This window comes from Danio rerio, chromosome 24, assembly GCF_049306965.1.
Source record: "Danio rerio strain Tuebingen ecotype United States chromosome 24, GRCz12tu, whole genome shotgun sequence".
NCBI lineage: Eukaryota > Metazoa > Chordata > Actinopteri > Cypriniformes > Danionidae > Danio > Danio rerio.
Genome location: NC_133199.1, coordinates 42572501 through 42595565, shown reverse-complemented (window position 1 = coordinate 42595565; position 23065 = coordinate 42572501). Strand labels below are relative to the sequence as shown.

General features: G+C 37.7%; 1 protein-coding gene across 3 annotated transcripts in view; it reads left to right on the top strand.

Moving 5' to 3' along the window:
* The window catches only part of ankfn1b (ankyrin repeat and fibronectin type III domain containing 1b), a 160574-nt gene that overhangs the window by 123024 nt on the left and 14485 nt on the right, over positions 1-23065 (top strand). For all 3 annotated transcript variants that reach the window (XM_017353975.4, XM_073941120.1, XM_073941121.1), the window contains 11 exons: positions 4521-4725; positions 7369-7576; positions 9842-10039; positions 10119-10232; positions 13654-13751; positions 13867-13957; positions 15984-16091; positions 18408-18507; positions 18596-18725; positions 20667-20786; positions 22223-22441. In XM_017353975.4, coding sequence (XP_017209464.1) covers positions 4521-4725; positions 7369-7576; positions 9842-10039; positions 10119-10232; positions 13654-13751; positions 13867-13957; positions 15984-16091; positions 18408-18507; positions 18596-18725; positions 20667-20786; positions 22223-22441 — 1591 coding nt within the window. The remainder of the gene's footprint in view (positions 1-4520; positions 4726-7368; positions 7577-9841; positions 10040-10118; positions 10233-13653; positions 13752-13866; positions 13958-15983; positions 16092-18407; positions 18508-18595; positions 18726-20666; positions 20787-22222; positions 22442-23065) is intronic.

Here is a 23065-nt window from a genome sequence, read left to right as displayed (position 1 = left end):
TAGCATGTTACTAGCATGATTCCAGTATGAATTAGCATGTTATTAGCATGATTTTAGCATGAATTAGCATGTTACTAGCATGATTCCAGTATGAATTAGCATGTTACTAGCATGAGTCTAGTATGAATTAGCATGTCATTAGCATGATTCTAGTATGATTTAGCATGTTATTAGCATGATTCTAGCATGAATTAGCATGTTACTAGCAAGATTCCAATATGAATTAGCATGTTATTAGCATGATTCTAGCATGAATTAGCATGTTACTAGCATGATTCCAGTATGAATTAGCATGTTACTAGCATGATTCTAGCATAAATTAGCATGTTACTAGCACGATTTTAGCATGAATTAGCATGATTCTAGCATGAAGTTAGCATGTTGTTAGCATGATTCTAGCATGAATTAGCATGTGCTAAGGTGTTGCTAGGTGGTTGCTAAGGTGTTGCTAGACGGTTGCTAGGGTGTCCTAAGTGGTTATTAGGTGGTTGCTAAGGTGTTGCTAGGCGGTTGCTAGGGTGTTTTGAGTGGTTGCTAGGTGGTTGCTAAGGTGTTGCTAGGTGGTTGCTAAGGTGTCCTAAGTGGTTGCTAGATGGTTGCTAGGGTATTCTGAGTGGTTGCTAAGGCGTTGCTAGGTGGTTGCTATGGATTCCTGAGTGGTTGCTAGGTGGTTGCTAAGGTGTTGCTAGGTGGTTGCTAGGGTGTCCTGAGTGGTTGCTATGTGGTTGCTAAGGCGTTGCTAGGCAGTTGCTAGGGTGTTATGAGTGGTTGCTAGGTGGTTGCTAAGGTGTTGCTAGGCGGTTGCTAAGGTGTCCCAAGTGGTTGCTAGGTGGTTGCTAAGGTGTTGCTAGGTGGTTGCTAAGGTATTCTGAGTGGTTGCTAAGGCATTGCTAGGCGGTTGCTAGGGTATCCTGAGTGGTCGCTAGGCCCTTACTAAGGCATTACTAGGCCGTTGCTAGGTGGTTGCTAGGCGGTTGCTAGGGTAATTTGGGTGGTTGCTAGGCAGTTGCTAGGGTACCCTGGTTGGTTACTAGTTAAGCCTCACATACATGCTTGATAAAACATTTATACTTAGTAAGCATTTCTAGCAAGTTACAGTACTTGGCTAGTCAATATTAGCATGTAGCTAATCACTGCTAGCATGTGTAGCATTTAGGAAGTTCCGTTTGCTAGCATGAGTCAAACGAGCCAATCTCCAAGTCTCTACGATGTTCTGATGCTGAGATATAGCTGTTGATGAATGGTTGCTAGGGTACTCTGTTTTGTTGCTATGGGCGAGGTTACAGAGTGCACTTGAATGTGGTTGGCTGTCTAAGTAAAATGAACCAACCCCCATGTCTGTATGACACTGCTATGCAAAGATATGCATCTTGGCCTATTTTAATGGAAGTCTATGGAATCAATTTGGGGGCGTGGCTTGTGAGCTTCATTATCATATTGAGATGCTCATTGGTTGTCTGAGTCAGATGAGCCATCCCTCAAGTCAATAGGACACTGCTAAGCAAAGATATGCATGTAGGCCAGTTATTAACATGAGTCTAGTATGAATTAGCATGTTACTAGCATGATTCTTGTACAAATTAGCATGTCATTAGCATGTTTCCAGTATGAGTTAGCATGTCATTAGCATGATTAGCATATGAGTAGCATGTTGCTAGCATGATTGGCATGTCATTAGCATGTTAGAATTATAAGCATTCGATAGCACACCTAATTACAGTCTATAGGACAGTTGCTAGGGTGCAGTATGTGGTAGTTAGGGGTGTGGCTAGAAAGTTAAAAGACCATCAGTGATTGGCTGCTGGCTAGACTGAGTTAAATGAGCTTAGCCATTAGTCTCTATGACAGTCTGATGCAGAGTTATGAGCTCACAAAGTTTGATCCCATGGAAAGTCAATGAGAGTCTTTTGTAATGGAAGTCTACGGGACAGTTGCTAGGGTGCAGTATGTGGTAGTTAGGGGTGTGGCTAGAAAGTTAAAAGCTCATCAGTTATTGGCAGTTTGGTAGTCTGAGTTAAATGAGCTCAGCCATTAGTCTGTATGACAGTCTGATGCAGAGTTATGAGCTCACAAAGTTTGATCCCATGTAAAGTCAATGAGAGTCTTTTGTAATGGAAGTCTACGGGACAGTTGCTAGGGTGCAGTATGTGGTAGTTAGGGGTGTGGCTAGAAAGTTAAAAGCTCATCAGTTATTGGCAGTTTGGTAGTCGTAGTTAAATGAGCTCAGCCATTAGTCTGTATGACAGTCTGATGCAGAGTTATGAGCTCACAAAGTTTGATCCCATGTTAAGTCAATGAGAGTCTTTTGTAATGGAAGTCTACGGGACAGTTGCTAGGGTGCAGTATGTGGTAGTTAGGGGTGTGGCTAGAAAGTTAAAAGCTCATCAGTTATTGGCAGTTTGGTAGTCGTAGTTAAATGAGCTCAGCCATTAGTCTGTAGGACAGTCTGATCCAGAGTTATGAGCTCACAAAGTTTGATCCCATGTTAAGTCAATGAGAGTCTTTTGAATGGAAGTCTATGGGACAGTTTCTAGGGTCCAAAAGTGGTTGCTAGGGCGTGGCTAGAAAGTTTAAAGGTGATCAGTCATTGGCAGTTTGATAGTCTGAGTTAAATGAGCCCAGTTAGAGTTCTGTGCGACAGTCTGACGCAGAGTTACGAGGTCACAAAGTTTGGTCCAATGTTAAGTCTATGGGATTTTTCCGACAGTCCCGGGACGTTTTTCGGAAAACCGAAAGTCCAATCAGTCTGAGGAGATATAGCATACCGAGTCAGAATAGTTTGGAGGTCTGGTGTGAGTTTGGTGGTAATAGTTCGAAAGTTCAAGGAGGAGATAGATTTTGATTTTTAGAGTCAGAAGAAGAATAATAATAATAAGTTTAGAAAGGATAACAGTAGTCTGGCTTTGACAAGCCAGCCTAATTAATAAAAATAATTGATAACAATAATTCCTTACATTTATAAAGCGCTTTTCCGGGCACTCGAAGCATTTTACACATAGAGGGGAATCTCCTCATCCACCACCAGTGTGATCATTCACTTTAGTTTCATCGCAGGATCTGCAATGTTGAGTTCAGTGTCAGTGTATTCATCCCTTAGAACATTTGAGTGGAATCACAGCTGGCCAGGAACAACATTGCTGAGTCATTGTGAATTTAACCTTAATTGAGTGAAAGTTTGCTTGTTTGATTTGTTTTTAAGGCATATGACTGTAAGATTGTGAGTGCATTAAGTTATAGCATTAAAAAAGTTTATTGTATTTAACTTTTTATACAATGAAGACTGGGTGGCGCTGTGGCGCAGTGGGTAGCTCTGTGGCCTCACAGCAAGAAGGTCACTAGTTCGAGCCTCGGCTGAGTCAGTTGGCATTTTTGTTTGGACTTTGCATGTTCTCCCCTATTGGCGTGGGTTTCCTTCGGTTGCTTCGGTTTCTCCCACAGTCCAAACACATGCGCTATAGGGGAATTGGGTAAGCTCAATTGTTCGTGGTGTATGTGTGTGAATGATAGTGTATGGGTGTTTGACAGTAATATGTTGAGCTGGAAGGGCATCCGCTGCGTAAAACATATGCTGGATAAGTTGGTGGTTCATTCCGCTGTGGCGACCCCAGATTAATAAAGGGTTTTAGCCGAAAAAAAAAAGAATGAATGAACAATAAAGTCTGCAGTATTATTTGTTTATATTAGATTACTCAACTTATACTTGAATACAGTTAAGCTCACCAAAAAAATAATAACAATAATAATAAAACACTGTCTGTTTCATTTATGTAGATTAACTGTCCTATAAAATCATCCCAATCAATGTAAAATTGCGAGTTCTTTCCTAACTGAGATTTTCAAGTCATCTAGTGAAATAATTATATTCATTTTGCAATAAATCTCACTGAAATACAAAACATCACAATGTTTGTTTTGTCCAATATCATGCAGACTTGACCTGAATTCTGTTAGACTCCCTAGAAAAGTGTCAAATAGAGATATTCTAGCCATCTGGTGAAATTGTGTTCATATCACAATATATTCATTGACTCATTCATTTTCTTTTCGCCTTAGTCCCTTTATTAATCAGTGGTCGCCACAGCAGAATGAACCGCCAAATTCCCCAGCATATGTTTTAGGCAGCGGATGCCCTTCCAGGTCGCAACATCTATACACACTCATTCACACTCATACACAAAGGACAATTTAGCCTACCCAATTCACCTGTACCGCATGTGACTGTGGGGGAAATCGGAGCACCCGGAGGAAACCCACGCGAACACGGGGAGAACATGCAAACTCCACACAGAAATGCCAACTGACCCAGCCAAGGCTCGAACCAGCGACCCTCTTGCTGTAAGGCGACAGCACTGCCTACTGTGTCGCCATCACAATGTGCATCACAAAAAACATTTGGATGTCAGTTTTTTCCAATATCGTGCAGCTCTACATTTTTTGTACGCTAAATATATACGTTTCAAACAGAACAATTCAAATTGTCATCTCATCAATTCTCTTCTCCTGCATAATTAATTTTTTAGGGCCGAATCCAAAATGACTCAACAGATTCCAGACCCTCATCCTCTGATTGCACGGAAATACAGCACATCATGTTCGTCTCCACCGAGCGCAGCGCGGCGTCTCTACAGGAACCTGTCGGGGAAATTCAGAACAGCAAACCTGGTTTTGGATGATACGACACTCCCGGGACAGTCGGACAAAGAGCAGTCACACAAAACCACCATGGTGAGATACAAACACTAGTGCAGAAACCCTACAATGACAGGAACCAATGTGGACTATCTGATGATATAGGATGTTGAGTTTATTTCAGCAGAATGAAACGGTTTGACTGACATATAAAGCAATCAATCACAGTTGATAATGATGCGAAAGAGCCAGTGATTAAGACCTTTTTCCCCTCTTACCTTTTCAGAAATCAAGGCAAGATCTATTTGCTGCTCATGCAAAGGTGTTTTACATTAGAATTCCTAGATATTTGTAATGAAAAGGAGGCTAGAATAACTATAAAAACAATGCAAATTTGATTGTGCTGTTTAATTACCAAGATGCAAGTGGATTTTTTTGGTCTAGTAGAACATTACAGAGGCGTATTGACCTTATTCTAAAATGCGGAAGTGCGCCTGTTTTCGCGATTGTCTTAGAACTTCCGATTTAGTCGCCTATGGGAGAAATGACTAGGAATAATAAACGGCAAAAACGGTCAAACTACTCGCTCAACAAACAAATGTTTGCATGACTACACAGACCAAGTAGCATAATATAATAAGAAAATATTAAATTGCAACATCAAGCAGCGTAATGAGCAGTTTTTAACGTCAAAAAATGAATGAAAGTGAATGTGACCGGAAGTCGCACAACAAAAAGATTCAAATGGCAGCACCCGCTCGACAGCTGAGAATAAGGTGAATAGCACTCACAGCAAGGTCGCTGGGTCAAGTCACGGCTGGGCCAGTTGTCATTTCTGTGTGCAGTTTGCATGTTCTATAAAACAAAATAAAACAAATAAGCCTTTCTCCAGAAGAAAAAATATTATAGGAAATACTGTGAAAAATTCCTCTTTTAAACATAATTTGGGAAATATTTATATATAAAAAAAATTCACAAAAGAGCAAATAATTTTGACTGATAATCATGATTACAATTATGGCCAAAATAATGATGATTATGAATTCTCCCATAATCGAGCAGCCCTAAATTCACTCCTCTCACAGTTGTCATGAAGGGTAATAGTAGCTATATGAACCAATATCTATCTTTGAACCAGGCTGTAAACATGTTTCTTTCTGCTGTAAAGTTGGCCATTTTAACATTAGGGTCAATAGAAATCTGCTCTATTATGGAGCCAGGACTAGTGGAATTTCAATGAGTCGCAGTTTCATTTACTTCCGTATAAGCTTCATGTGGGAGAGCGGGAGGTTTAAACCCCTCATGAAAGTCTTTTTCGCATAATATGTCCCCTTTCTATCTTAAAGGGTCACGAAACACCAAAACACATGTGTTTGAGCTGTTGACAGTCATATATGTGTCCCACACTGCTAAAAACACTATTAGGACACCTATATTTCACTAAAAAGTGTAAATCGGTTGTTTTTGCGTTATTTCAAGCAAATTCGTACTTCCAGTTTGAAATGAATTTTTGAAGCTGCGTCACGGTCATGAGATAATAGCGTGTATTCCAGCGTGCAGACTGGACGTCTGTGCCAGAGTGAGTCTTATTACGTCTTACAGTGTGCTGCATTAATGCATGAGTAAGGCTTGGTTCAAACCAATCAGAGCGCTCTATTGTGCAACTTCATTAATATTCATTACTGTCACAGTGTTTACGCCACAGAGACGCCACGTTGTGTTGGCAAAACAGGCGTGAAGTGTTGCTTTTATAGTTTGCTGCAGTTAAGTTTCGTTTTCTCTCTGTGAGAGCTCAGCTGGATCACGTGTGGATTAACAGTGTACGCGACGCTCGACAACAATAACTTACGTGTCTAAGGAGGATTAGTGTTTACCTGAGAGCTGTTCTCATCTGCAAACGCTGAAATCCGGATTCGCTTGTAACGTTAGTCTCCTCTTCATAAAGACCGGCTCTAGTTGCTGATGATTGTCCTGTCTCTACAGATTTGGTAAGTGAGCGAGCAGTGCTCTTTGTTTATTCAGTTTGTTCGTATCGAATTAAGTTAACTATTGCACTGAGTGCAAACATAGCACCGCATTTTGTGACCGGAATAACACACGCGGCTTTCTGACGCTACCTGCCGTGTGCATCTAAGTTTCCGGGAAATGCAGAGTTTTTTTTTCTCTCATTCGCCGTGCGGTATCAAACATTGCATGAAAAATACACGCTTAGAGCAGCTCCTCGAATCAAATATCGTGTTTGTCGCGAGGGGCATGAATGAATTCCCTGAATGAAAGAGCCAAACTGCAGTTAAAGTCCAACATTTAATCATTTGGCAAATGATTCGACTACAGATGTCCATGTAGGTCAAACACCATCACTTTCTCATGTGTTTGTATTTTGACTGAAACTCGCGCGCGCCCAAATAGACACTCCCACACCCTCCCACTTTAGTTCCTCCGACACTCCCCCCTAAACAGAGCTGGACACGCCCACTTTTCTGACTTTTTCCAAAGTAGAGGTGTGAAAACACCCTGCTGAAACGAGGGGATTTCATGGCCCTTTAAATTTCCTGACAGTGAGTAAATTAACTGCCCCTTTAAGAAAATATTTTGCAGGCAGTTAAAGAAATTGTACCTCAAACATCCTATACTCTAATCAGAAATGACACTGATGTTTCACGCATGTGTGTTTGCAGTTTTACAGCTTGCATGCATGTGTTAGCATGAACTTCTCCAAGACTGTGTGTGTGTGTTTAGTTCCAGGGTAACGAGGCTCTGTTTGAAGCGGTGGAGCATCAGGAGCTGGACGTGGTGGAGTCTCTGCTGAACACCTTCAGTCTGGAGGAGCTGGACTTGAACACACCCAACAGTGAAGGCCTGCTGCCGCTCGACATCGCCATCATGACCAACAACGTGCCCATGGCCAAACTGCTGCTGAGAGCCGGGGCCAAAGAGAGTCCCCACTGTGAGTACACGCTCACTGTGATCAAACGCGCTCCACTTTATGATTCATAAACCATACATCTACAGATGTCGGCCACATGCTGTACATTACAATAAAGCAGTAGCGGCTGATTGCTGCAGTAGTGCGGCGGCGGCAGTAATGTGATGCGGTATGCCACACCACTGATCAAAACATAATGGCACTTTCTCTGACACTTTATATAGTTATCGTTTTTATGTTTGGGAATGTCCAGGTCATAATTCATGGAAAAGATACACAGTTGAAGTCTGAATTATTAGCCCTCCTGAATTATTAGCCCCCCCTGTATATTTTCCCCCAATTTCTGTTTAAAGAAAAGATTTTTCTCAGCACATTTCTTATCCTAATAGTTTTAAAAAACATTTATAATATCTGTTTTCTTTCATCTTTGCCATGATAAAAGTAAATTATATTTGACTAGATAATCTTTAGGACACTAGTATTTAGTTTAAAGTGACATTTAAAGGCTTGACTCGGTTAATTGGGCAAGTTAGGGTAATTAGGCAAGTCATTGTATAACAGTGGTTTGTTCTGGATAAATTCATTCATTCATTCATTTTCTTAACGGCTTAGTCCCTTTATTAATCCGGGGTCGCCACAGCGGAATGAACCGCCAACTTATCCAGCAAGTTTTTACGCAGCAGATGCCCTTCCAGCCGCAACCCATCTCTGGGAAACATCCACACACACATTCACACACGCTCTCATACACTACAGACAATTTAGCCAACCCAATTCACCTGTACCGCATGTCTTTGGACTGTGGGGGAAACCGGAGCACCCAGAGGAAACCCACGCGAAGGCAGGGAGAACTTGCAAACTCCACACAGAAACGCCAACTGAGCCGAGGTTCGAACCAGTGACCCAGCAACCTTCTTGCTGTGAGGCGAATGTGCTACCCACTGCGCCACTGCCTTCTAAATACAATCCAAAACAAATATAGCTTAAGGGGGCTAATAATATTGACTTTAAAATGCTTTTTAAAAAATTTAAAACTGCATTTATTCTAGCCGAAATAAAATAAATAAGACTTTCTCCAGAAGAAAAAATATAAGACGAAATACTTAAAAAAATTCCTGAATCTGTCAAATATAATTGATTAATATTTATGATTGATATATAAAATTTCAATAATTGTCATGCACAAAATTTGCAGTACAAGTAATATGGTTATGCAAATTATTTTATTCAGTATATCAAATTTTCAGCATTTTACAGTAATTTATTAAGTTTGAAATCCATTCATCATTTTTGTTCAAAAGAGCAAAAATTATTTGTTTGGCTAAATATACTTTAAATTGTTATCATGTTCATGTTTGGGAATGTCCAATTATTTTTATTTTTACAAATATTATTGTTGTACTGTGGCAGTATTTGCTGTACTCATCATAATTTATATTGAATATTCAAATAATAATTATTTAATATTTCAAATATTAGTCATGCATAGTGCAATTTATTTATAGTGAAATATGAGTGTCATTTTTGATATCTGTTTAAAATAAGTAATTCGACTATGATTTTTAATTTTAATTTGCTTGTATCAAATTGGCTCATTTTAGATATTTTATAGTAATTAATGAAGTTTAAAATTCATAATACATAATTATGCCATTCATAATTTTTATGCTTAAGAGCAAAAATTGTTTGTTCAGCTGAATATACTTTATAATATAGTTATGATTTTCATGTTTGGAAATGTCCAGATTATTTTTCATCCATTTTTTTTTTTGGACGTGTTGCGCGCTCTCTCTCTCTCTCGCTCGCTAACATGCTTGAATACTTGTGCTATATGACAATATAAATGCTTTTTTGTTGTTGTAGTACATGAAATGTAAGGTTTGGGACTCTGCTGAAGTCTGTTCTGAAATGAAAGTGTCAGAATTTTATGCATTCGCTATGGTTTTTATTGAATGACTCGCATTGGCAGGTTAAAATCTGATCTATCTGCTTACACTGCAGACATGAGGGCACAGATTCGATTCTTATCGGATAAATTTCCACATGTGAACAAGGCCTGAATCTGATTTGAGTAAATCGGAATCTCCTGCTTACACATACATGGGCTAATATCTGATCTGTGCCACATGAGAGAAACAAATCGGGAATTGAGTCACTTGAAGCATGCAGTGTAAATGCAGCCTAAGAGTTACAATCTTTGCTCTAGTCTCATATTATCTCATAACTCATCTTCATTTCTGAATATTTGAGCAGGTGTTTGTTACATTAGTTTAATATCTTCTCTAGTTTTAAGTCTTGAAGGTCGAGCTGCTCACCTGGCTTCTCTGGTGCAAGAGGCAGAGCATCGTATAGCAGAGCTGGTTGCCCAGGTGACAGGGGAGGAGCCTGGAGAGAGGGAGGAGTCAAACAGAGAGAGACAGCTGAAATCATGGGAATGGAAGCTCCGCCTCTATAAGCGCATGCAGACGGGATACACACATGCCAGTGAGTAGTTACACACACACTTACCTGAGGTTACACCTGCTGTATATGACACTGAGTGTGTGTGTTTTGTTTATTTCAGGTCCTCCCGAACCTCCCAGTGACGTACATCTGTGTGTCAGCAGTGGCACCAGTCTCAGAGTTTACTTCCAAGAGCCTCTATGTCACAATTCGGCTGTTATAACCAAATACCGCGGTAAGTGAGGGAGGATTCTGTCAATAAAACACTTGAACACACTAGCTGATGAGCAACAGCCAACTAGAAAATATGTTCCACACATTTGTGATGACACGGCTGAGAAATGGAAATATCACATGTCCACGTTGCCAGATTCACTCTTTCAGCGCCATCCAGTATTGGTTTAGTATTGTCTTGTTTTCAATGTTCTCCATGTGTTGGCGCGGGTTTCCTCCGGGTGCTCCGGTTTCCCCCACAGTCCAAAGACATGCGAGAATTGAATATGCTAAATTGGCTGTAGTGAATGCGAGTGTGTGCAAGAGTGTGTGGGTGTTTCCCAGTGTTGGGTTGCAGCTGGAAGGGCATCTGCTGTGTAAAACATATGCTGGATAAGTTGGAGGTTCATTCCACTGTGGCGAACCCTGATTAATAAAGGGACTAAGCCAACAAGAAAATGAATGAATGAATGAATGATTAAATGAATGCCTTGTTTTCATTAAGATTTTAATTGGCTTTTATTATTTTAGTAGCATTTTTAGATTTACATTTATATTTAGCTGTGCTTTCATTCAAAGCAGAAAATCTTTTTTATAAAAATAACTTTTTTATTTTGTTTGTGTTTTTTAAATAATACTTAAAAAAAAAAAACATAAACAATGTGTTCATATTTAAAGAAAAATCCTATTCACCTTATTCTCCGCCGACGAGTGGGCGCTGCCATTTGAATCTTTTTGTCTCGAGACTTCCGGTCTCATTCACTTCCATTCATTTTTTGACGTTAAAAACTGCTCATTACGCTGCTTGATGTTGCAATTTGATATTTTCTTATTATATTATTCTACTTGGTCTGTATAGTCATGCAAACATTTGTTTGTAGAGCAAGTAGTTTGACCGTTTTCTGCTGTTTATTATTCCTAGTCATTTTTCCCATAGGCGACTGAATCGGAAGTTCTAAGACAATCGCGAAAACAGGCGCACTTCCGCATTTTAGAATAAGGTCAATATCGTATAATAATCGGGGTTCATACGCTCATGGAAACCTGGAAAAGTCATGGATTTTTGACATGGCATTTTCCAGGCCTGAAAACCCACCAGGTATTGGAAAAATCATGGAAGTTACATTTACATTAGTCATTTAGCAGATGTTTTTGTCTAAAGTGACTTAAGCTGCGGTCACACTAGAGCTTGTGCTTGCGAATTTTTTGTCGTACAGCGCTATGAAAAGGTACGGGGCTAAATAATATTATTAGACATTAATAAAATAGAGCGATTGCCAGGGCCAGACTGAATCTGCAGACGTTTTTTGCTATTTCTGCAGAGAATTTTGGTAAAAATCTGCAGATTTTTAAGTATTATAAGTATTATAACTAAAACCTTAATATATAAAAAAATGTGAGGTTTAAAATGCAAATCCAATTAGATTCACATTATTGGGCAAACAAAGCAAGTCTCTCATATATCTACTAAAAGACATTAGGCAATAATATTACTGTAATTAATTTAAAAACAGAATAAATGTAGATTTACACACATTTACTCAAGTAAATAAACAGAATTAATGATGGGCTAAAAATCTGCGGAATTCTGCGCGTGCAGTTTCCATGTGGGCCCAGCCATTGCTTCATATTTTAAATTTCTTATTTTAAATGACCATCTATTGGTCTAACGCATTCACCTGATGTGATTTCGCAGGTAAGAATTCACCAAGCTTGAACTTTCGTATGCAGTGAAATGCGAAACACATGCTTGCATTTCTGGTCTGCCGCATTCGCGTGTCTATGAATGGAAGTCTCGGGAATAAAAAGTACAGTGTGATCGCAGCTTTATTATATAAGTAGTTTTACCTACTATTACTAGTTTAACAAACTATAAAAATCATCTAATATTAGTTTGACAAATATCTGTATACTGTAATGGAGGTGTTTTTACTTCTTTTATTTTCTTGGCCAAAAACATGCTCTCACGTTATTAGTGCTGTGTAAGCATCTATTTCTTCTTAATCTATTTCTTTTAATCATCTATTTTACATAGATATTAAAATAAATTGTGTTTTATGATATGCTGTAATAAATTTAAACCTTTCTTATGATTTACCACTTATATGTAGAAAATGCATGAAACATTAGGTCATGAAAATTGACTTGAAAGTCCTGGAAAAGTCCTGGAATTTTTGTAATAAAACTGTCTAATTTTATTTTTTCACAGTTAGAAATTTTAGAGCTTCAACTAATGTAATGTGATTTTGTACTACACATATATTTTCAGCTTTAGTTCAATTGACAACAATGTTTTAAACTAGTCCACTACCTGTCTTGTCAACTATTCAAGTTTTAGGAACAGCAAATATTAACTTGACTTCTAGTTGATCATTTGGTTTCAAAAGTGTCTTTTATGAAAGGCAAAGGCTTCTAGATGACGCTTATTTGATCAAAATAAAACATGGTCATGGCTTGATTTTGAATGATTTCATTAGGACAGTAAGGTCTGACTTTACTGAGACTAAAGTCTTGCCAATAACAACAATAATTTCCAGTATAGAATATAAAGTGGAGACAGAATGAATATTGTGTCTGACTCCATCATGAGCTTGGAGGACTGCATCCGTACATCTCTGACATGACTCAAATTACTGATTAATCAAGTCATCTGGAATGGCAAAGAAAGCGTTCCTGCCGGACTCCCAGAGTTCATCAAGAGTCTTTGGATTCATCTTCAATGCCTCCTCCTTCATCTTACCCCAGGCATGCTCAATAATGTTCATGTCTGATGACTGGGCTGGCCAATCCTGGAGCACCTTGACCTTCTTTGCTTTCAGGAGCTTTGATGTGGAGGCTGAAGCATGAAAAGGAGCGCTGTCCTGCTGGAGAATCTGCCCTCTCCTGTGTTTTGTAATGTATTGGGCCGCACAAATGTCTTGATACCTCAGGCTGTTGATGTTGCCATCCCCTCTGCAGATCTCATACTGAATGTATCCCTAAACCATGATTTTCCCTCACCAAACTTGACTGATTTCTGTGAGAATCTTGGGTCCATGTGAGTTCCAGTAGGTCTTCTGCAGTATTTGTTATGATTGGGATGCAGATCAACAGATGATTCATGGGAAAAATCCACCTTCTGACACTTTTCCAAATGATCAACAAGAGGTCAAGCTATTATCTCTTGCTCTTGCAACTGGGATCAACAACAACACCTTTAAAAGATTGTGTTTTAGCAAACCATCTTATAAATCTCCTAGTCAGACTCTGTGAACCAAAAACACTGGTTCAAATTCCTTCACTTTAACATTTGTTTAAATCTAGATATATTTTGCAATCCCAGGATGCCATACGAAACAAGTGGTTTAGGTTGAAGTTGCATATTTCATGAGTAGTAGTCTAGAACTAGTAGATTAGTCAGTGCAACTCCTGCTAAATTCCTGCTTTGCTTCTGTGCGTCTCAGTGAGCTGGAGCAGTGTTTCTTCATTTAGCCCTTTGCTGGGTGAGACGGTCATTGAAGACGTGACTCAACTCCAGTATGACATCACAGGACTCGCTGCGGTTGGTATCCGGAGGAGAATTTACTACAAAGTGTAGCTCAGCTAGTAAACACCAAGAACTTTGTGCTAGCTTGTGTTAAATACAGCATCAGTCACAGATCTGTCTCTTGTTTCAGGGCACAGGCTGTTATGTCCAGGTCTCAGCATATAATATGAAGGGATGGAGTTCACCTCAGATATCAGAACCTGCTTGTGCTACACCCTCCAGTGAGTTACACACACACATAAACACATGTTGGTTTTGGTGGTTTATGAGGACGCTCCAGGGCCTGTATTGTATTTTATACTGTAAAAATGCTTATTATTAGGCCTCACCCAAAGACTAACCCCAAACCCAAGCCTCAGGGGAAATTTGTGATGTCAAAAAACCCAACAAAGTATGATTTTAGCATTTTGAATTACGAGGACACGGCATGTCCTCATAAACCACCTCAACATTGTAATGCTTAGGTCATCATAAATATGACATTATACAAATTTGTGTCCTCATAAACCACCAAAACTAGTACACACAATTGAAGTGTTTTGAATTACGAGGACACAGCATGTCCTCATAAACCACCTCAACATTGCAATACTTAGGTTATCATAAATATGGCATTATACAAATGTGTGTCCTCATAAAACACCAAAACTAGTACACACAATTTGTGTTTTGAATTACGAGGACACAGCATGTCCTCATAAACCACCTCAACATTGTAATGCTTAGGTCATCATAAATATGACATTATACAAATTTGTGTCCTCATAAACCACCAAAACTAGTACACACAATTGAAGTGCTTTGAATTACGAGGACACAGCATGTCCTCATAAACCACCTCAACATTGTAATGCTTAGGTCATCATAAATATGACATTATACAAATTTGTGTCCTCATAAACCACCAAAACTAGTACACACAATTGAAGTGTTTTGAATTACGAGGACACAGCATGTCCTCATAAACCACCTCAACATTGCAATGCTTAGGTTATCATAAATATGGCATTATACAAATGTGTGTCCTCATAAAACACCAAAACTAGTACACACAATTGAAGTGTTTTGAATTACGAGGACACAGCATGTCCTCATAAACCACCTCAACATTGTAATGCTTAGGTTATCATAAATATGACATTATACAAATGTGTGTCCTCATAAAACACCAAAACTAGTACACACAATTTAAGCGTTTTGAATTACGAGGACACAAGGCTTGTCCTCATAAACCCCATCAACATTGCAATGCTTAGGTCATCATAAATATGGCATTATACAGATTGGTGTCCTCATAAACCACCAAAACTAGTACACACAATTTAAGCGTTTTGAATTACGAGGACACGGCATGTCCTCATTAACCACCTCAACATTGCAATGCCTAGGTCATCATAAATATGGCATTATACAAATTTGTGTCCTCATAAACCACCAAAACTAATACAAAACACAATAAAAAGCACAGATGATACATATAAAGTGTGTGTGTATGTGTGTGTGTGTATGTGTGTGACAGTATATCTGTCAGATTTTGTCTAGCTTTATTTTATGTGTCTTTGTTTTTGTGTTTGCGAGGACAAGCCCAGCTTTCTCTCACATATTTTAGTGCTCTTTTACGTCGAGTGTGTGTGTGTGTGTAAGTGTGTGTGTTTTGAGCATGCTAATTTCAATGTGTGTTTGTGTTTTCCATTTCGACTCCCTCTGGAAATATTTGCATGTCTGTGAGAGGCTGTAAAGTTGCAGACAGAACGGCTCTTATACAGCAGCTCAAACACACACACACACACACACTCACACACTTGTTGTCTCCCTCTGCAGTTCACACTCACATGCACACACCACTTTACAGGCAAACGCAGAAATGATTTGAACACAATTTTTCTAATTTACATCATGTTTGCGTCCCTTTTTCCCCCCATCGCTCTATCTCTGTCATAACACACACACGCACATGCTCTCGCTGAGGTTAGCCAGGCTGAAGAGAGGGTCTGTGCTAGACATTCCGGGAATAGAGTGTCCATGTTTTCCCCGCTTCCTCGGGAACCGGACTGCAACCAACACACCATCAGAACATCATCCTGTTTACCTGCAGTGTGTGTGCGTTCGTGTGTTTGTGCTTGATGCAGTGATATAAGAGAAAACTGACTGATTTACTGACACCCGAGTAACCAGTGCTAGTTCTTGAAAGTGATTTGAAGCGTGTCACATTTTGATATGCATCTGTTGTTGTTTTCGTTTCTGCAGGTTGGAGGGAGGTGGATGGTCTTCCCCCCCGCCAGCAGGGTCTGAAAGAGGCGTTAGAGCAGCTCCTGGGGCAAATTAAAGGGGCGCACCGTCACTGCGCATGCCACGGTAAACACTCACTTACTGAATGAAACACCTCCTCATTCACGCCGAGCCGCAGCCACCGCGACCACAAACATTTAAGCGCTTTAAAACAAATGTGGAGTTAATATTTCAGAGGGGCTGAGCCGGTCTCCAGGGGGCGACTCCGGGGGTCTTGTTTGTTGTTTTTAGGCCATCGGGGCTGAGGATTTATTTTAGTGTGACTTAACGGGGATAAATCTGAAGCACACTCTCTATGTGGAAATCACCGCCTGCTCCGAACACTGATCATTAAACTCTAATTAAAGTATAAAAGGGCCTTCAGAGTCACAATCTTCACTCTGTTCACACTGCTCAGAGTGATCTATGAGGCTCTTTTGTTGGTCCAAGCCGACACACACCAACACACACAGCATAATGGCTAATTTTAGGTATTGGGCTTGGTTAAAACAAGATACTACACTAAAAAATGTACTGAAAAACAGTTTAATGTTGTGATGATCAGAGGTGGGTAGTAACGAGTTACATTTGCTTCGTTACATTTACTTGAGTAACATTGTTGAGTAACGTGTACTTTTTGATTACATGAAAAACTGTTTACTTTTACTCTAAAATTATTAGAGAAAAATCATTACTCTTACTTCGCTACATTTGGCGGCGTTCCTCCATTACTGTTAAATTATTTGACAAACAATATGCGCATTTTTGATATTTTAATAATTTGCGATATATTTAAATATCGCAAATGTGCATATGTGATTTTCGATAATTTTGATATACTGCTATTGCTATGTATATTGCGTTTTGCACATTTGCGATAGATTTTAATAATTCCGATATAACGTAAAGTATTGAAACTTTGCAAATGCACAAAACACGATGTATGATATGTGTATTTGAGATATTTCAAAAATTTACAATATATCAAAGTATCGCAAATGTGCATATATTGATATGTATATTGCGGTTTGCGCAACTGCGATATTTCATATATCTTTGATTATTCACAAAGTATTGAAATATCACAAATGCAGTTTTTTAAATGATATATGTAAAATGTATAATTTTGATACATTGCACATTGTCAAAATATTGCAAATGCTTATATTGACATATATAAACTATGCACATTTGTAATATTTCAATCATTTGTCATAAATCAAAATATCACAAATGCACATGCAATATTTTGATAATTTTAATATATTGCAAATAATAAAAAAAAATCACAAATGCTCATTTTACAATATATGTTATGTGAGATTATTTGAGATATTTCAATAACTTACAATATATTGAAATATCGCAAATTCACATATGCAATATTTCAATCATTTTGAAAAGGCGAAACATTACAAATGTGCATATATGATATTTCAGTAATTTGAATATATCGCTGATATGTATATTAAGAGTTGCACATTATCTGACCATTTGTCATTATCGAAGTATCGCAAATCCACATATGCAATATTTCATATCTTGCGGTACTGTATATAGAAATTTTGGTATATTGAGATTTGCACATTATGGAAACATTTGTCCTTATTGAAGAATTGCAAATGCACATAAGCAATATTTTATTAATTTGGGGTATATTGAAATTTTGGTATATTGCTATTGATATGGAGATTTGCACATTATCGAAACATTTGTCATTATCGAAATATCGCAAATGTGCATATTCAATATTTCGTTATATTAAAATAACGATGTATAATAAAACTTTGGTATATTGCTATTGATATGTATATTAAGATTTGTGCATTATCGAAACATTTGTGATTATCGAAATATCGCAAATCCACATATGCAATATTTCATTTTTTTTGCGGTATATAGAAATGTTTGTATATTGCTGTTGATTTGTATATTGAGATTTGTCCATTATTGAAACATTTGTGATTATCGAAATATCACAAATGCGAATATGCGATATTTTGGTAATTTGCAGTATTTCGAAATTTTGGTATATTGCTATTGACATGTATATTGAGATTTGCTCATTATCAAAACATTTCTCATTAGCGAAATATCACAAATGCGCATATGCATTCTTTCTGTAATTTGCGATGTATTGAAATTTTGGTATATTGCTATTGACATGTATATTGAGATTTGCACATTATTAAAACATTTGTCATTATCAAAATATCACAAATGCGCATATGTAATATTTCGATAATTTGTGATCTATCAAAATATTACAAAATCACATATACGATATTTATATAATTTCAGTATATTGCGTAACCCTATTAGTGAGTGTAGTACAACCAAAGATCTAAAGCTTGAGAAAAGACTCTTCTGTTTCTCTTGTGTTTCCATCCTCTCTGTGTTTAGAACAAATCAAAGCTCCGTCGAACACCAGAAAACATTCTGTCTCTAAAAGTCTGCGGCATCTCTTCCAGCCCACCAGCAAATTTGTCAAAAACCTGAAAAGGTGAGAAAAAACAGCATGAGAATGTAGCTGTTGCAGTATTGATGCTGTCTGCATTCTCCATGACTCCTCTCTCTGTTCTGGTCCACAGAGGTCTTTATCTAGCCTGTATATTTTATCAAGATGAAAACGTTCTGGTGACTCCAGAGGATCAGCTGCCGGTTGTAGAGGTGGACGACTCCTTCAGCTGTCACGCACAGGATTTACTCTGGTTCACAAAGGTAATGAGGTGGATCAATGGAACGTTTGCTGATGCACATGAAATAACTCTGTTAAACCTTCTTCCAATAATAAATCAAAGCATTCGTACTTGCTTGCTTCACTGAGCTGCGTTGCCTGTAGTTTAGTTTTAGTTTGAAGTCATGTTTTGTTTAAAGCTTCCATGAAATTAAAATAAGATTTTTTAGATGTTAGCATCAGTATTATTCCTTTCAAGGATACAGTTGAAAGCAGAAGTTTACACACACTGTATAAAAAGGCACATAACCATTTAAAAAAAGTCAGATGTTAATGTGACCAAACTTTTTCTCTTTAAGGTAAGTTAGGATAATCACATTAGTTTATGTTCTGCTTAATAGCAGAATAATGAGAGAGAGATTTATTAAGAAATTGTTATAACTTTTCTTGAAAGTCAAGTTTACATACAATAAGATTATTCTGCCTCTGATGAAGCTCAGATGATGATGTCAAAGTTTTGGAAGTTTCTGATTGGCTAATTGCCAACATTTGAGTTAATTGGAGGTACAACTGTAGAATAGTATTTAGGAAAACCTCAAACACACTGCTTCATTGTGTGACAACATGGGAACATCAACAAGCCAGAATCAACAAAGCCAGATTACAATTTTCTAAATTACACTGGGAAAAGACAAATTTTTGGAGACATGTCCTGTGGTCTTATGGAACTAAGATTGAACTGTTTGGCCACAATGATCAGTGTTACATTTTTGAGGACAAAGGGGGAAGCTTACAAGCCCAGGAACACCATCCCAACTGTGAAGTATGGGGGCGGCAGCATCATGTTGAGGGTCTGTTTTGCTGCAGGAGGGACTGGTCCACTTCACAGCATAGATGGCTTCATGAAGAAAGAACATTATGTAGAAATACTGAAGCAACATCTCAAGACATCAGCCAGGAAATTAAAACTCGGCCACACATGGATCTTCCAAACATACCATGACCCTAAGCATACTGCCAAATTAGTTAAGATGTGCTTTAAGGACAACAGAGTGAATGTTTTGGAGTGGCCATCACAAAGCCCTGATCTCAATCCTATAGAAAATGTGTGGGCAGAGTTGAAAAAGCTTGTGCGAGCAAGACAGCCAACAAACCTGACTCAGTTACAGCAATTCTGTCAGGAGGAGTGAGCCAAAACTCCTGCAAACTATTGTGAGAAGCTTGTGGAAGGAAACGCAAAACATTTGACCAAAGTTATACAGTTTAAAAGCAAAGCTAAAAAACACCAAGAAAATGTGTGTAAACATTTGGCTGTCTAGAAATTAATAAAAAATTCTTAAAAAAAAAAAAAAACTCTCTTATTATTATGGCATTTAGCAAATGTAAATCATTTAGGTAATCCTAACGGACCTAAAATATTAATAATTTTTGTATGATTTACCATCAGACATTTAAAAAAAATGGTTATGTTCCTTTTTATAAAGTGTATGTAAAATTCTGGTTTCAACTGTATCTATAAGCTAGTGTGCGGCAAAACAGTGACAAAATTCACATTAAGTAGATATAAAGCTCATATAAGAGTGTGAAGCTTGTAGTTTGTCATTTCCGCCCAAGTGGACCAATGTTTTATCACTTCATACTACAGTTTCTCATCAAATCGTGACCAATCAAATGCTCTCCAGTGTCTGACATGCCTGCCCCCTTCAAGACGTTTCTCATTTGCTTTTCATTTGATGTTTGAGCTCAACCACTCTCACTGGCAGAGCGGTGATAAAACAAAACACTATTGACTGTATTTTTAAAAGGGGCGGAGCTACTACATGTTTGGCCCTCTCATAGAATAAAAAATTAACATTTCAAAGCACTACACAGGAGCTTTAGTATTGAATGCTGTCTTCATGGTTGTGTGTGTGTGTGTGTGTGTGTGTGTGTGTGTGTGTGTGTGTGTGTGTGTGTGTGTGTGTGTGTGTGTGTGTTATTGTCAGGTGTGTCACCTGTGGGAGGAGTTGAGCTGGATGCAGCAGTGTATCAGTCCTGCTCACGCCTGCAGCTCCTGCACACTTCAGACACGCCTCAAACTGCTGCAGGCAGCGGCACAACTACAGGTGAATCGGCTACACACAAACAAAACAAGCTAAAGCGAACACCAGAACAGATGATGCATCATTACAGAAACAAAAGAAAAGCTTCTATTGAGCTAAAATACTAAGCTGATTTTTAAAAATCTTTTTAACTATCAAAACAGTCAAAGGGTGAAAAATCTGTCTACAAACATATATTTTAACAGAACATTGTTATATTTTTTCTAGATAATTGAAGGTGTGGGATGAATGAAACTTTGATTACAGTGTCTGAACATTGAATGAAAGAATATGTGGGATTATATGTGACTCTGGACCACAAAACCTTATGTCTTATGTTGCACAGGTATATTTGGGGCAATAACCAAAATACATTAAATGTGTCAAAATTATTTATTTAAATATTAAGTAAAGATATTTTTCTTTTATGAAGATATTTTTGTAAATATTAATATTCTGTTGTGAACATATAAAAACTACACTTTTGATTAGTAATGTGCATTGCTAAGCAGTGGGCAACTTTAAAGGTGATTTTCTCAATTGTGTTGATCTTTTTGGACCCTCAGACCACCTAACATCAATAGAAAGCTTATTTAGTCAGCAGTCAGCTGTTATGTGATAACAGCATAAATCTCAGTATGAAAAAAGTATACTTATTTATGGTCAACGATCACATATCGTATTAATACATAAAAAATACATTTATTATAACTCTTAACTTAGAGATCAAAATAAACCGAGGTTAAAAGCTGAGACATTTTGAATTATTATTATTATTATTAAATTATTATTTAACCTTTCAACACATATCATATTTGTCGCACTGTGTATTCACTTATATAGGTAATTTTGGAATAGATTAACATTAACTAAACAGGAGGAGCATTTTTGTTGTTGTTGGTTTATTTTATGTTATTTTTTCTTTTGTTATTATTATTATATATCATTTTAATTAGTTTATTTTGTAAATACACTAATCTTAAAGCATGAAATGTGTAAAAACTAAAAACAAATCTGGTCAAAAACTACTAATTCCCTCTATTAACTACTTCAATTACTTGCCTATTTCAGATAGGTATATATTAAGTTATTAACTGTTTATCAGTACTCATTTTCTTATTTTATCTAAAATCTAACCCTACCTAAATCTAAACCCAACTACAGTACTAGCTTACTATTAATAAGCAGCACATTAGTAGTTTATTGAAGTAAAAGTCTTAGTTGGTTTTAGTCTTAGCGAGAATTGTACCTCAAAATGACCCAGAAAATTATGAAATGTGATTTAATGTTTATATTTTATTCACACGTCAAATGAAAACTGCACAGGCTAAAAGATTGAACTTGCAATCTTGTTGTAGTTCATCACTGCTGTTTGCACAAAAGTTGCTGGAGGAAATATGGTGTGTGTGTTTTCAGCATCACAAAATAGTGAAACATTTGTCCTCTTTCGTGTTTCTCAGGCTCTGCTGGGCACGGTGGATCTGGGACAGGTGTATTTCGAGCCCATTAAAGACAAGCACGGTAATGCAGTGCTGGTGCTGCTGAAGGACATGAGTGCGTGTGCGCCGCTGGAGGGACTGCGCTGGATTCCTGTCAGTAAATTCCAGCTTCAGCGAAGGTCTTCCTCGTCTTCATCAGAAGAGCCCAGCGCACTGGAGACGCTCCTCTCCACACTGCACGTCAGTGTCTCACACACACTGCAGCCGCCATGTTATGTGCAAAAACAAATCATAATTATACTTTTATAAGAAAATAGTTATATTAGATTACATTAGGTTACATTTTAGATTTAGAACTATTTACAGCAGAGCTAATGATCCACCAAAAATAAATAAACAAATTAACAAACAGACAAACAAACAAACTGACAGACAAACGAACAAAGCAAATTAACAAAAAGGAAAAATAAACAAACAGACAAAACAAAACAAAACAACAAACATACAAAACAAAACAACAAACAGACAAAACAAGCAAACAGGAAAAAAGAAGTAAAACAAAAAACAACAACAAGCAGACGAGTAACTGACAAACAAGCAAAAGAGATAGACAGAAAGAAAAACATAACAAATCATGAGACAATAAACAAACAGGAAAAATAAATAAAACAAACAAAAAGACAAACAAAATGGCAAGCAACTGACAAACAGACAAAACAAACAAACTGAAAGACAGACAGAAAACAAACAAAACTAATCAAATCAACAAAGAGACAAAACAAACAAACAGAAAGACAAAAAACAAACAAACAGGACAGAAAACAACAACAAAGAGACAAGCAACTGACAAACAAGCAAAACAAA